The following is a 15,048-nucleotide window of genomic DNA, read 5'->3' on the forward strand; positions in this document are numbered from 1 at the left end:
ATCTCTCTTTTCTAAAATGATGTTATAGTTTCCTATAAAACTGTTATCAATCCCTTTATTTTTCTTTCCTTCCCCATCTTATTGGGAATTATGCCTGTCAGCTTCCCCTTTCCTTTTACAAACAAAACACATTCCCAGTAGACCGGGGTGTTAGATCTGACACCTCAGAAACCTCAAGACTCACTCCTTGAGGAAAGATGTGCTTTAAATACCTATTTGAAAAAGAGGAGAATAGACGATAGTCCTCTTACACATTTATCCTGCTGCACTTAGCAAGTCTGAAAGCATCCATAAATAATGGTGCTCCTGTTTCCTGTAGTAGGTTATCAGTGCTGGAAAATTAGCTTTTAAAATGCGGTTTGAAATCCATTTGGGTGATTGATGGGTGACTGGACTAATAAATTTTGCCAGTAGGAGGAGGCCGGCTCACAGCCATTCTTTATGGTTGTCATGAAACCAGACACATTTGATGTGGAAAATAGGGAGGTCTCGATTCAACTCTGTTTAATAAAGAATGCTATTGGACGGACAATTTGTTGTTGTTACAGAGACAATACAGACAACCAGCTTTCTATTAATGATTCTACAGCAGGAATTATGTTTTATCACCTATACTGAAAATGTATCGTCTGCAGTGTGCGCATGTGTTTGCCAAGTACCATTTTACTATATGGGTTTGAGTCAAATATGCGCGCAGATGACATTGATTTTGGCATAACATCAAAGTTCTTTCTTCCCCCCCCCCCCCCCCCACCCTACTGTAAAAACATGGAAGTGTGGTTCGGTGGCTCGATGCCACCTCTGAAATCTTGTGTGTGAGCTCAGTAGCACCTAGCTGTAGATCTCCATTGGGACTCCAATCCTCCTGAGCACTTTTTGGACCACCCTCAGAGAGGAGGTTCCTTTCAGTACAGCACTTTGGCACAGTCTAAATCCGGTCTAGCATTGACCACATAGTCTAGAATATCACAGGTCCTAGTCAAACACCAGAATACCACATTCAAACTGAAACCATCTGCACAGGACAAAATTTTGGCTACAACTCATTAATCAGTCATTGTAAGTTGGGGGTTTTTGCTTTGTTGTGCATTAGATATCTGTTAAAGACAGATGAATTTATTTTTGGCTGAAACCGAGCTTAAACTTGGACTCCAATGAGTGTCCTTTCGCAGACCAAATAAAATGTATCAAATACAGTTAATACTGGTAAAAGGAAATCTTCAAAGTGGAGGATTTATCCCCCACTGTCATCTGCTGTCTATTTGCACTAAGAATTAGGGGACATAATCTTCAGCAGTAATCGCCCAGTTGCCTACAGTGGATTTACATTTTTCACACTGTGTAATCTTGCGTTTACAATATCATTTACGTGGGTTTCTCCTTTCCACCCACTGACATCTCTCTTTTCCTCAGTTAAGCTTTGAGGGAGATTGACAGGGGACAAGCTCAAGGCGTTAGTCTTGCTTTGCATGCGGCGGCTTGCGATACTTTGTGCATACAACGTGCGCACACACATACACACACGCACGCGCGCACACACATTCTCAATTTTGATTGATACTTAACTGAAACTGAGCTCTTGTTGCTGTCAGAGCCCAGCTAAGTCTCCTGAGCCTCTTGATTTCTGACATTTGTAGATATTATATTCATGGAGCAAGAAGGCTGTATTTTGTGATGTGATCCCCTGTAACACTTTAATCTGTTTAGACTGCCTCAATACTGTGGCAGGGAAGGGGGCAGAAACCATACAATGAAATAGAAGGCTGCCAGCCAAGCCATTACTGTACCCTGCACGCACTGAAAATCTTTGGATTTGGACACAGTATAGATTCAAGGTTTCATTCGGAGCTTTGGACGGCCGTTTCATGTGTTTTACTTCTTTATAATATAGAGGTAAAGACAATATTTTAGAGAAGAGCATGTCATACTACATCATGTACTTCCTGTTTGTGTAATAAATAGCAATAAAAATGTCTGTATGAATTAAACTGCGTGGTGTTTTATCCTATCCACACATGCTATACTGTAGCTGTAACAAAACAAAACAGCGATGCCATATTTCCCTCACATTTAGACTAAAAAGAAAACTGTCAACTGTACACAATTATTTGAATCATTGCTATTTTTTTAACTAACCTCTTCTCTGTTAAGGGTAAATTAAGACAAGACTTTTTGTGCTGCTTTTCCCTCCAAAGGAAACATAAAGGCTTTGAAATAGCTCCAGCTAGTGCACAGTTGGAACAAGCAGCACTTAGTAACCTAATGCTAGTCCCGGTGCTTAATGGTTTGCATTAGCTGCAAGCAATAAAATTATCCCAGGTCCTCACTAATGTTGGAATAATCATTTACAAAGATGGTTACCACATGCTGGAACTGTTTTCTTCTTTTTCTCTTTTTTTTTACAACCCTAATTCGCTGTTATTAATAATGAATAAAAATGCAATTTTCTGTCGGGTTGCTCCAGGGCTCTGGGAATCATTTCAATGAATATTTCAGCACATTATTTTAATCATGGCTCCACATATGCAGGGAGGGGGCTTGTTTTATAGGCTCATGCCTCAACCGCCCCAAGACCCCGATCATTAAACCCCACGCTGTCTGCGTTGAGGTTCCTACCTTTGATTTACAAGACTTGTTAAAAAACATTGTAAAAAAGGAGGCAAGCTGTGCCATTTATACTTGTAATTTGATGCTGTATTAGTTAATGGGAGTGCCTGTGATTTATGTGCGCAGTGGTTGCTGCTGCTCCCTGCTGTTCTGATGCTATGGGCTTTAGCAGAGCTTACATTACTGGGCCTCTGCAGAGCATGCCACTAGTCAGCCTAATAAATCTGCTATCTGTGGCCTGGTTTTTCTCCTCAAGATGTTTTCCTGTGATAAGGAAGTAGCTGCTGTAACCAAACCATCACTGAGAGGTGTGTGCTCTGTCTAACCTGCCTGTCTTCTTGTCTTCTTCTTTTTTTTTTTTTCTTAATTGATATTTTCATGTTGAGAGTGGTGCAAATGTCATCTGTGTTGGTACTTAACTGTCTTCTCATCTCTTTTATAGTCAGCTGCACGACTTCTGGCGACTTGACTACTGGGAAGATGACCTGCGACGGAGGCGGAGATTTGTCAGGAACCCGTTTGGCTCCACCCACTTAGATGTCATGTGCAAGTCATTGCAGGAGTATGGTGAGTTTATCATTTATTTGTGGACCGATTTTAAACCCATCGGAATTAGAGAGCTGGAAATGAAAATTCACACGTTTCACTTTGAGTATCAGTGTTGCCATTAAAGCATCATAGAAAAAGTCCATGTAATTTGGCATATTGCTCAGCTCAAGTTAAAGGTCATTTTTATAGGTAACGTATTTATGAGTCCTGTGAATTGAACATGACACATCGATTTTATTGCACTTTTTTATTTCCATCGCAACACATACTCAGGAACAAATTGGATCTCTCCCTTTATTGTTTTCTTCTCTTTGCCTGAAACTTTTCTTATTGACCCAGGCAGTCTTGTAGTGTTGCCCACCACCCTGTGTCAGTCTTGCCTTATGTCATGCAACACCGACTTTTAAAGGAAAGCAGCTCAGTACTATTAAACACCCTTGGCCTTTCTGTCCTGATGTAATTGAATAGCAGAGCAAAGTTATTAAAGGCACAAGGGTGAATGTATTGATTCCGAAATTAATGGAGTAAGCACCTTCTTTATAGAAAATAGAAAACAGACAATGCATTATGTTCAGGATAGACCTTTAAAATGACTGTAGACTTACAGTAGCACATGCATGATGACCACAATGTTCAGTGACCTCATGTGCGTCTCAGTGTTGAGCTACTGAAGCTGACCGTTGGCTTGGTTCAGGATGTCATCTGGCTGCTTTCAGCTGCTGTATGAAGATCATTGCAGCTCTGCTGATAACACATGCCAGCTGCTGCCTCAGCTGCAGGTGGTCCATATATGAGACACACATGCAATAATTGCACCGTCTGCTTTAGATTTTGTAGTGGTTCTATTATTTTTAGCCATACGCTAATTTCGTGGGCTTCGTGTTGATACTATAGTGAGGAGGAAAACAAAACTATGAGCACTTTTAATCTGCTTAGAAATATTAAAAGTTCTTTAACAGAGAATAGGGTCTGTTACTTTCCCAACAAGAAACATTGATAAAAATGTTAGACCTGAGATTTATGTATATTGTACCTGTGGATGGTGTCTACAGTTGGAATGAATATCATTTTCCATTGACTTTGGAGCTGATTGACTGCCTGTCTATGGCTTCTGGACCACCCGTGTTTGAATACAATATCTGATTGATCTCTGTATCCTGGAGGACAATATGGATTATTCATTACACAGTGTGGGTTATTGTATTATAGCTGGTCATTATGTCTAGGGACCTCTGGTCTTATTGTTAGCTATAGGGAGATTACCCTTTTTTTCCCGCAGTTTGTTGTTTGTCCTTTGTTTTTTTGTTAATGGTTTTTGTATTGTCTTGTTTTTTGTCCCTCCCATTAAGGGAGCTACTCTGTGTTCCTATGAGCCACTGTTATTGTGGATATTGGTGACTTGATTTATGTTTATCAAAGATATAAATGATGTTGCCAAGTCTGGTCATGTGAGGTTATTAGCAGACTGTTTTTTATTGTTGTTGTTTTTTAGGGTTTTTTTTTTTGACAGGTTGTAAAACAAAAAAAAAACTGCATGGTGGTTGTATGTATCTGACAAAAATATCAATAAACAAGAAATATTAAAAGCTGTCAGGAAAATTCAGTATCAATGGCAAAGAAATTGCATGAACATATCCTCTAACTGTAACTAATAACCAAGAAATAATACATTTCCGTGGATAACCGGGATAAAATTTGCGTAAAAGCTGAGGAGAAGATTATACTGAAGGCAGCAGTATCTCTTATTTCAGCCATTATATTTTCTTCCAACTTTGCCAGTCGGCATCGCCCATTGCCCTCTATAACCATCACACAATTATTTGCTCACAGGATTTTTTTCCCCCTACAGCATATGTTAGTATTATCTCCTTTAGTGACGTATATAACAGATTTCCTCAAGACAATGCCAAAAATACATGTCGTGTATCCATCAAATCACTAGAATATGCTTCTGAGATAGCAGTTTTGTTTCTGTTGTTTGACATTAGTGCCTCAGCGTAGTTGACTGAAGACTTGTTGAAGCCCAGCTGGCATGTGGTGGTTTTAATGAGCGGAATAATGTATAAACTTGTCAAGTGAAAGGGATCGCCTGCGGTCGGATGGCCCTCTTGCTCTCCTTGAGAGGTGAGCTGCACTTTCAGGATTATTCCAGCAGGCTTTGATGTGGTTGCACAGCGTAGGCCAGGTTTTGTTATGAGTTGAAATGAGAAGGATCTTTTGTTCTTTTTTCGAACTTCAGTAGATTTCGTTGGCAGAGACAGTTGGCAGTTTTTGTTTAAATGTATTATGACAGGTTGTGTTTTTTTTTATGAATATTCACTTTTAATTAGCATGGTATTAAAGATAAGACCTGTCTTTAGCAGATAACCCCGGTGCAGAGGCTCAGAGGTGGATATCCATTAGTCATAATATCCAGACTTTGTTTCTGGGATTTGACAGGGACTCTATAGAACTTTTTAGTGGGTTGCCAGCTGTATAGGCACCAGAGAAGTAAAACAAAGCAGCTTGTGTGAGTTGGCCATTGAGAGTCATTATTAAGGCTTTAAAATCTGGGACTATTGGAGGAACAGTAGGTTGTCCAAATTGAATACACAGTTTCTGGTTTGACAGCAGGATATGACAATATACACCCAGCCACAATCTTGTGTTTGAAGAGGGCAGACTTACACTGTTGTGTTCACAGTAAACGTCAGTCTCGCGGGCTCACTCGGGGGAAAATGAAAGTGAGCTGGAAAGATTTTTTTTTTTTTTCACAAAGAACATTTCAGTGAGTGAGTAGCTTACGTCGTCTCTGACAGCATCTGAGAGTCTCGCACCGTTCTTTGAAACGGTAGATCATCATCTCTGAAAAATTAACATTCTTCCTAAAAGTCAGACAAGTGAAATTCTCTAAGAGTGGAAATGTGGAGAGGAAACTTTTTTAAAAAAAAAAAGACAAGTTGATATATATCGGCAAAACCAGTACGTCGGTGTAACCTTCGTAATCACTTTTGTGCAATTCGTGTGTCTGTGTGTGAGAGCGCACATTCATGGACGTATGTGATGGGAGGTTAAACTCTGCCTCGTTGTCTATTAGCGGCATTGACAGCTTAGCCAGCACATTCTGTCTCTGCCCTCTGCCTGTAATAACCTGCCCTGTTACAGCCAGCCACGGCCCAGTATTAAAGTGTATTGTTAGGTGACTGGAATTGGGCAAGCATGAAATGGAAGTCACGTTAATATTGATCCAAGTGTTTAACGGGGTGTTTTACCTCCAGGTGTCCTTGCTGTCTCATTTCAGGTGAGGAGCTTCTCTCAGAGCTGATTGCCCCGGGCAGAGATCTTTATAGCTCTTTACTGCAGCAGAGGCACCGGCCTAGTGATGAGATATTAACCCTCTGTAGCTTTATAATCAAAGATATTAAACTGTGAGAAATGACATCAGGGCATTTACTAACATTCAAATCCAGATATTTGAGTGCAGCCTTGCAGTATATATACATGAAATGCTGTTGGAGTTCAGGTCCAGATGAGAGTATTATTAGACACTGCTGTTAATGTTTTGATGGGGAAAAGATGAGGTTGTTTGTAACCTCTGGCAGCACAGTGGACATGCACTGCACATCCCAGGATATTGAATAAAGATCACCCCAAGAGGAAGCGTCTGCACTGTATAAACTCCCCTACATCAAAGTTATGATGTTTACTTTTACAGTCTCAAAACACATACTCTCCAAAACGGATGGCTTGCATCACAGGAAGTATGAAGCTGTCATTTTTCCCCTTCATTTCATCTTTCAGTGCAGAGTAAATAAAAGTGAAGAGACAGAGGGCAGAATTGCATCGCTTTAGCAGTAACGCAATCCCATGGACATGACTTTTTCTCTCCATGTGGAATGTGGAGCCTGTGGAGAGGGTGCGTAGGAGGGCAGGATCTGAAACAGATAGAGTCTGGGAAACGGAAGAGATATATTTAAAACATACTATAGAGCTCACGTTATATGGATGTTGGAATGATTGCACAAAACACTGATGTACATTATAAGATAGTATAGTAAATAAGCTATGGATCCATGTAGTATTGCATGTTATCTACAGATTTGACAAGATGAGACATAAAACAGAATAATTCCTGCAAAAGCTCCAAAGTTTAAGGTTTTTTTTTTTGAAGTCTCTGTTTAGAAAGAGGTCAAGATAGCTTTAGCTGTGTCTAAAATGTTGCCTGTCATATCAATTGACAAACATTCAGTGATTTCCACAAGAGCCCTGCATTTGACCTTTTCCAGCATATTATCCAGATCTCACATTGCTTATCAAACCACCTCATGAAAACCTCTAAAAATGAACAACCTAAAGTATTTTGTGTTTTATTTATAGTCGTGTATATTGAATTACCCAAGTATTTGTGTATCAGCTTTTTTTTTTCTTCTGAGGAGAAGTACCCATACAAGTTAGTTGAACCCTAAGTAAAACATGATGTTGTGGATTTCTTTCTGAGGAGTGGCGGTGAAGTGGTTGAGGCAGGGTGTATAATACATAGGAGACTTACAAAAGCACATGTTTGCCGGCTCTTCTGAGGCTATAAAAAAGAAAGGCTAGTGCCACAAAACTCTCCAGCATAGCAGTATATGAAACATGGACCCTTGGCAACAGTATTATAGTTGATTCAACAGTTTTTTAAAGGCCTTTAAACTATTATCTATTCCATATTGAATAGTAAAACTACCGAACAATGAAATGTTTCCAATGTTTCTCTGAGAATATAAAGTTTATTTCACCAGAGCTTTGGCTTGTTTACAAAAGAATACATTTACTTGATTATATTACTCTGTGGCTTCCAGGAAGATCATGATGTTTTTTTGTCTTGTGTGAAACAAACAAAATATTGTTGCTCATATATGTTCTGTACCAATGCAATTCAACTTTGCATTTATAAAATTAAAAATACAATGGAATTGAAATTTTGACTCCCTGTAAAACTGTCACTACTTAAAAAACAGGGAATCTTAAATGTTGACCTCATCCTGTTCTACTAGCTGTGAACTTAAAATCTATCCAATAAAACCATCATAGTTTTTTTTAAGAAATCTCGTCTTTCTGCTCGTTCTATCAAACCAAACTGATATGCCATTGATTTACACTTAAAAATTAACTCTCACCACATTACATCAGCAGAAATTACATCGCTTCAAAGAAATAAAAAGGCCATTTCATGGAGTCTGCAATGATCACATTCTTTTCTTTGTGATTTTAAATATTGCATTATAAATACATTTTAAAAATATAAATATTTCTCTGAAGTTTTTATAATGGACAACGCAACGCCTTAAAGGTGCAATGTGTGGGATTTAGTGATATCTAGTGGAGAGGTTGCAAATTGCAACCACAGACTGTAAAAAATAATAGATACAGTCACCGTGACGTCACTCATTGGTTTGTGTACTCCCATTTTGAAGCCTCGAGTTTGCATTTTCACCATTGCCATCTTGGATTTTTGGAGCCAGAAGTGAGGAGAAGTGACCATATTTGGACAAGAGGGTGGATCTGATCCTAATGCTAGCTGCTAGCTTGATTAACATAGTGCATTTACAGTCTGTGGTTCACTGTGATAATGCTAATGCTAATTTTTGCTAGCAAAAAACAGGCTTAAAACCATCAAAACAAATGTACTTACCAGTACAATCAAATGCTGAACAAGACTTTTTTAGGTGACCAAAATTTTACAATTAACTTTCATGGACCGAAAACACACTGAAATAGTGACAGATACGGCTACGCCTATACTCTGTGAATCTGGGGTTATGCCATGGTTATGTTACCTAACCAACATTGTCGCCATGGTATCCACTTGCCTGTGACGTTACCCACCTGTTACTCAAAGTGGCCATGCCCTTAATTATTCATAACTTTAAGCCTTAATAAAAATTTAAACAGGTGAGTTATATAAAAATTCACCCCCCTGTACAGTTCTCATGGATGGGGAAATTAGCTATAGAGACCAAAACCGTTTTTTTGTAGCAGGCTGTAAACTTGTTTATTTCTGCTGTAAGGTTGGGCATCTTAACATGGGGGTCTATGGGTATTGACTTGCTTTTGAAGCCAGCCTCAAGCGGTCATTCAAGGAACTGCAGTGCAGAGCCAGTTTATGGTTTGTCCATTCTGGGCTACTGTAGAAACATGGCTACTGTAGAAACATGGCGGTACAACATATCGGGCTCTGTGGAAGAGGACCTGCTCCCTATGTATGTATAAAGGGCTCATTCTAAGGTAACGAAAACACAATGATTCTTATTTTCAGCTGATTATTTACTAATTAAAACATACTTATGAATATTATATTCCATTTCTGCCAAGTGCACTCTGCTAGATGCTTCTAAATTCTACACACTGCACCTTTAAGCCTCAGGAAATAACTAAAATGTACGTCTTTCTTATCTATATTAAGATCTCTCCAACTCCAGAATAAAACTTAAATTCTGAATGATTGGTTTTGACCCATCAGGTGAACATATAAGACCCATATACATATAGGTCCCCATCTATAGGAAAAGGCTCATCCTATAACATGTATTGGCATGAAAGGTTGTCCACAGTATGTTTCTTAGATGTAAATATTTTCAGCGTGTTTTCTTGAAAATTATGCTGAACTCAAGACCATCTATCCTTGTTGAACCCCTGTGATGAGTGCTCAGGGGCGGCCTCCGTTGGTCACAGCTGGCAGTTCTTCATCAGCCTCCAATGGGGTCACGAAAGCTCTGCAATGCACTTTACTGAGTGTAATTAGTGCACTCCAAGGCAGTTTCAACTCAGTGATTGAACAAGAGGACCCTTGAGACTGGTGATTGGTGGCTTCTCTTGGCACTGTTCCTGAAGGACTTGAGAGCAGACATGACATGAAACTGCTGTCATTCTTTCAGAGATGTTGTGAAGCCACTGGCAGTGACTTCTGGTGAACTGCTGACTTTGTAAAGTTAATTAGATAGATGCTAGTTGCGTGACTCGACATAGGCCAAGATTCTTCTATTCTTCAGTGTAAATTTTATTGTTAAGTGATTTAATGAAAAACACTCAATGGGATTTGAGAGAAATACCTTGCTCAGCTTTTCAAAACTAAAGCATCCATCTGTAATTGTATTTTTTGTCATTTTGTCAACAGTATTATAAAAATCAGTTTAGTTTCCTATTGATCCTGTAATTTGCTGAGGAACACCACAGTTGAGTTCAAGGATGATAAATTATTAATTAATATATTCAGTTTCTGACACTGTAAAACCAACTGAATACTTAAATGCCGCTGTAGGTGAAGAACTGAATGTGCATATACAGTAGTAACCCAGACTGCACACACTTCATATGAGTTATATCAGATACTCAAAGGGTCGCATTCTCTTTGTTTTGCCATACAGTGGTCAAGGGTGAACACATGAAAAGCTTTTTAACGAGTCTGCCTTGACACGACTGCACAGCGAGTCCTTTAATAGTGACAAATGGTGACCCTTTTTACTGCTGCACTTTTAATACAAGAATGTCTTCAAGTCAACGGGCTATCACTCACGACAAGATCGCTTTTCATGTCAGCACATTCTCTCCTATATGTCATACCTCTTCATTTATTGTTATTTATAACCATATTATGTTTTCTGTGTGAACTAAATTGCTTTGTGGGTAAAGCTAATCCTGTACCCTGCACTGTTCCGGTTGATGTTGGTCATTTGCATGTAGAAAATCAGCATGGTTTATTTGCTCTATTCAGCCCCGTACCGAGTTGCCAATCAGAACATCAGCATGTCTGCTGAGCTTTCCCTCATTTACTTTGAGCATAATGATGGTTTACAGAATTACAGTTTTAAGTTTCACTCATTCTGCTTTGATCCCTGACCGCTGGCTGGCTTTTGCCTTTAACATTACACAGAATTCATTTCCGATATGCACAGACTTCTTCCCTCCGTCTGATGAAAGCACACCAGATATGAGACAGAGCAGGAAGCAGAGTTTTTTCTTGGTAGCAATGTTGACAACAGTCAAATATGACCTCTTCAAGACAAGGTACATGTTCCTCAGGGGAGGGAGAGGCGAATTAAGAACTGCGCTGAAAGGAAACATGTCAGACGGGTGTCAGCCACCTCCCATTTCTTGATATGTGTTCTTCCTTTCGTTCCTTTTCCTCTGGTTATTTCCTACATTAGACTTCAGAAAGACAAATTCACATAAACGTTGCGAGCAGCCGTGTGGCAGGCACATGTTGGAGATGAGCTGATTTAAGCTGATAAATGTGTTGTGAGACCTCTTTGTTTTGCAGAATGTATGAACACATCTTTTTTCAATGAGCGTGCTCCACTATAGCCATATGATAAAGTCCTGGTGTAAGCAGCCTCCTAATTGTGCTGTCTGTTCAGTCTCACTCTTGTCAAGTCTCCAAAAGCGGCAAATGATATCTCTAATCGACTACGAGCTCGAGATGTATCCCTCGATTCAGCTGTTGGTCTTTCAAGATACAGATAGTGTTTCATTGTTGACCTTGTCTAAAAATAAAAGCTGAAACACCTCTGATGTTCAACCACGTGAAATGTATTCAGTGAGCTAATGTGTACCCTGACATTCTTTCATATGCAATGGCAAGCACATTAGTGAGCATCTCATATCAGGTTTATCCTGCTTATCACTGTGTATTACATGCAGAGATTCTCCACGGTTTATTTCTCTTTTTTTTTTTATTTGCTAGATGTAATGATGTTCATTTTGTGAGCCTATAAAAGCAGATTGAACACAGACACAGCACACACAATCACATTGCTAATTCGGTTTTAGGTTTCCCATGTAAACTCACCTTAAATCCATTGAGCTTGTACTCTGATTATCAAAAATGTGGTTAGGATGCCTGGTTTACTCTGTTATTTCAGGCCTCTATGGGTAGATTTTTGTGTGAAAAAAAAAAGGCTTAGCAGATGTTCTTACTTCATCATCCTTTTTCTTTCTTCAAAGTCTACCTCTGCTCAATCAACAAGTATAACAACTAAACCTTTTCATCATTAATTTCAGGCAGGGATAGCACACTGCAGTTTAGATACAGAAACGTATCAATGGTATTATTTAGTGGCAGAGGAGCAAAACTGGATGTAAATGACTCAACCAGGCTTTTCGCCAAAGTAATGGACAATATGTAGTAATAGCCAGCAACTGATACCGATCAGAGCTCGCAGAGTTCAGAATGTTATATTTTAATGGGCTCTCTCGTCCATATTTTCCCAGGCACAGAAGAGGACGAGGTGGTCAAGTCTAAGAAGGCCTTCCGCAGCCAAACCGTGGCCAGTCAGAACCCCGAGACAGAGTTGTTGCTAGAGGGAGACGACGATGCCGTCAGCCTGCTGCAGGAGAAGGAGATGGACAACCTCGGTGGTAAGTCAGCACACAACTCCTTCATTAACCCCAAGTCAACACCACTTCTGCCGGAGCATCAGCGCCTGTCTTTTATCTGTCTTCCTCTTAATAGCTGGGATAGTTACAGTGTAAATGATTAATATCAGTACATAAAATTAAGTGTTTGGATCAATTAAGTAGCTTTTAACTCTTATTATATTCCACTGGGAACGATACATTTGAAAGGGGAATCTTTAAGGTATTTGGCATTAGTATAATTTAGTATTTAAATTATATTTACATTTGTATTTGAGGTTTGCGTTTACAGGTTGCAATTCACCTTCACTGTATTCATGGAACCAAAGCTTTACATAAGTTTGACAGCTGTATATTGTTTTCGTATAATAAGTGTCCTCTGTTTTGTCTTGGATCTCATCAGTATGGTTCCTTCTCAAGTCTTCTGAAGTTAAACTAATAACAGCGGAAAGATGATCAATCCAGATATGTTGCAAATTATATTTAGGAATTTTCTTGCAATCATTGATTTAAAGTTGATAAGAATGATTGGTAGCCAGTGCTTAATTTTACATCGGCCTTATTTAAATTGTTGCCTAGCTTAAAAAGGTATCCTCATAGGCAGGGTGACACAATCAAGAAACTATTTTTTTATAAATTAAATAGCTGTGCCTAGTTAAAGTGATTACAGAGCATTATCATGTTGTGAAAATGCTGTGTTCCTCTGGCTAATATATCTGTCATTACACTTTAATAAGGCCGTAGTAGAGTTTTGTTTAATGTTACCAGTCACCTCATCTAAGATATCCGTTAACACAACTCTTCTCTCACAATATCATGATGATACTGATTAAAAAATATTAGAAACTAGTGAGTAAAAACCTTGGATGGAAGTGAAAATCCTATTACACTGAATTGCAACAATTCATTACTCTATGTCGAAACATGGCATAATAAAAACCACACACCGAATCAAACACACATACCTCCATAAATGTTGCAACATAACCCACAACACATCTTTTAATAATCAAATATTATTTTAGTTTTTCAAACTCTGTATAATTTTATTTCTCCAGTAGATACAGTCCATTTTATGGAAAATCTTAAATTAACAGCAATTAACTTGGCTCATTCAAATTGATGAAATGTGTTACATTTTAACTGAACCTGGAAAGCACCTTGACAAGAAAATTGCATAAAAATGTGTGTTTTTCGTGTGGATGTGAGCACTGGGATGTTAAGGGAGAGCAGACATCAAATTAATTAGTTCAACGAACCCTTATTCTCTCCACAGTGAACCATCATTAAGGGATTCTTTGGCCCATAACAGCTGACGAAAGACAAATAAAATACTAAATCTCTATTAATTATAGTAATTATTTATTTTATATCTAATATCTTAACCCAGCTTTATTACACTGTCTGACACAATTCAATAATGCAACTCGCTGCCAAGGCGACGGTTGCCCAAACATCCTGTAATTTTACTGGCATCACACTCTGTGCACGAGCCAAACCATCAAGCCAACCTTGAGCTGCTTTACAAGTAACTGCCATGGCTTTAAAAGGTAAGTTAGCCAGAGTTTACTCGAGTTTTGAGCGCGGATCAAAAATGCTGGACTATGTACTTGTCAATAGAGCCAAATCTTCACTTAACACGTCATGCAAACAATCGGTGGTTTAAATAAGCAAAGTCTGGTGATGCCCAAATAATAGAAAACTTTGTAGTGGAATATAAAGTTAAACTCAACCCTGGCAACCATCATCGATTCCAAAAAACATTTCCTGTGTTCCAGTGACAAGGATAATAAAGCGAGTAAAAGAATCAGTTTCTCCATCAGTCTTGGCTATTGTTATCGACTTTTGTTATTTTAGGTTAATTGCTACTTTAGATGATGTAAACGAAAAGGAAATACTGTATACACATTTTTAGCCTTCAAACTGACGTCTTGTGTATTAAAATTGTTCATTTCAGTGCTGCCTAATGTTTTGGCTTGTACTGCTTTCAAAGAATTCACTCACTACTGAGCTGGATTGTCCTTAAAAATAACAAAACTGATATGGAAATTGTTCATATTTTGGCTAATGCAGTTTTAGTAATAATAACAATGTTACTCATTTTATCACTAGGTTATGCAAGGCAAGTTATTAAAAGGCTGGTAAGGTGCTTTAGGCTTTGTTTTAACTGTAGAGTCATAGGTTTGATCGCAGAATCCTTCTAGTTGACATCTGTAATGTTTCCAAAATGCTTTTAATATGTGTGTAGGATTACAACTTCCTCTGGAATGTATGTTAACCCTAGCGTAGTTTCATACAGATACAAATTATATAAAAAAGACTGGATGCTCCAGATTCCCAAACACCTTAATTATAATATCTGTTTCATAGTCTTGTATACATTACTGAGTTATTGTGGCTAAGTATACGAGGCTCAGGCTTGAACCAGGACAGTGCTGAGCAGTGAAATCCCCTCTAAGATGCCGCAGATGAATCTCAACAGAGGAGGCTAACCCCTCCTCTTTGTCCCAGGGCCAGTCG

At 38.7% G+C, this 15,048-nt stretch overlaps 1 protein-coding gene across 9 annotated transcripts in view; it reads left to right on the top strand.

The window, feature by feature from the left end:
• The window catches only part of nbeab (neurobeachin b), a 205,827-nt gene that overhangs the window by 130,117 nt on the left and 60,662 nt on the right, over nucleotides 1–15,048 (top strand). For all 9 annotated transcript variants that reach the window (XM_042414356.1, XM_042414357.1, XM_042414361.1 and 6 more), the window contains 2 exons: nucleotides 3,050–3,174; nucleotides 12,385–12,531. In XM_042414356.1, the coding sequence (XP_042270290.1) occupies nucleotides 3,050–3,174; nucleotides 12,385–12,531 (272 nt within the window). The remainder of the gene's footprint in view (nucleotides 1–3,049; nucleotides 3,175–12,384; nucleotides 12,532–15,048) is intronic.

Source organism: Thunnus maccoyii, chromosome 6 (assembly GCF_910596095.1).
Source record: "Thunnus maccoyii chromosome 6, fThuMac1.1, whole genome shotgun sequence".
NCBI classification, from domain to species: Eukaryota; Metazoa; Chordata; class Actinopteri; order Scombriformes; family Scombridae; genus Thunnus; species Thunnus maccoyii.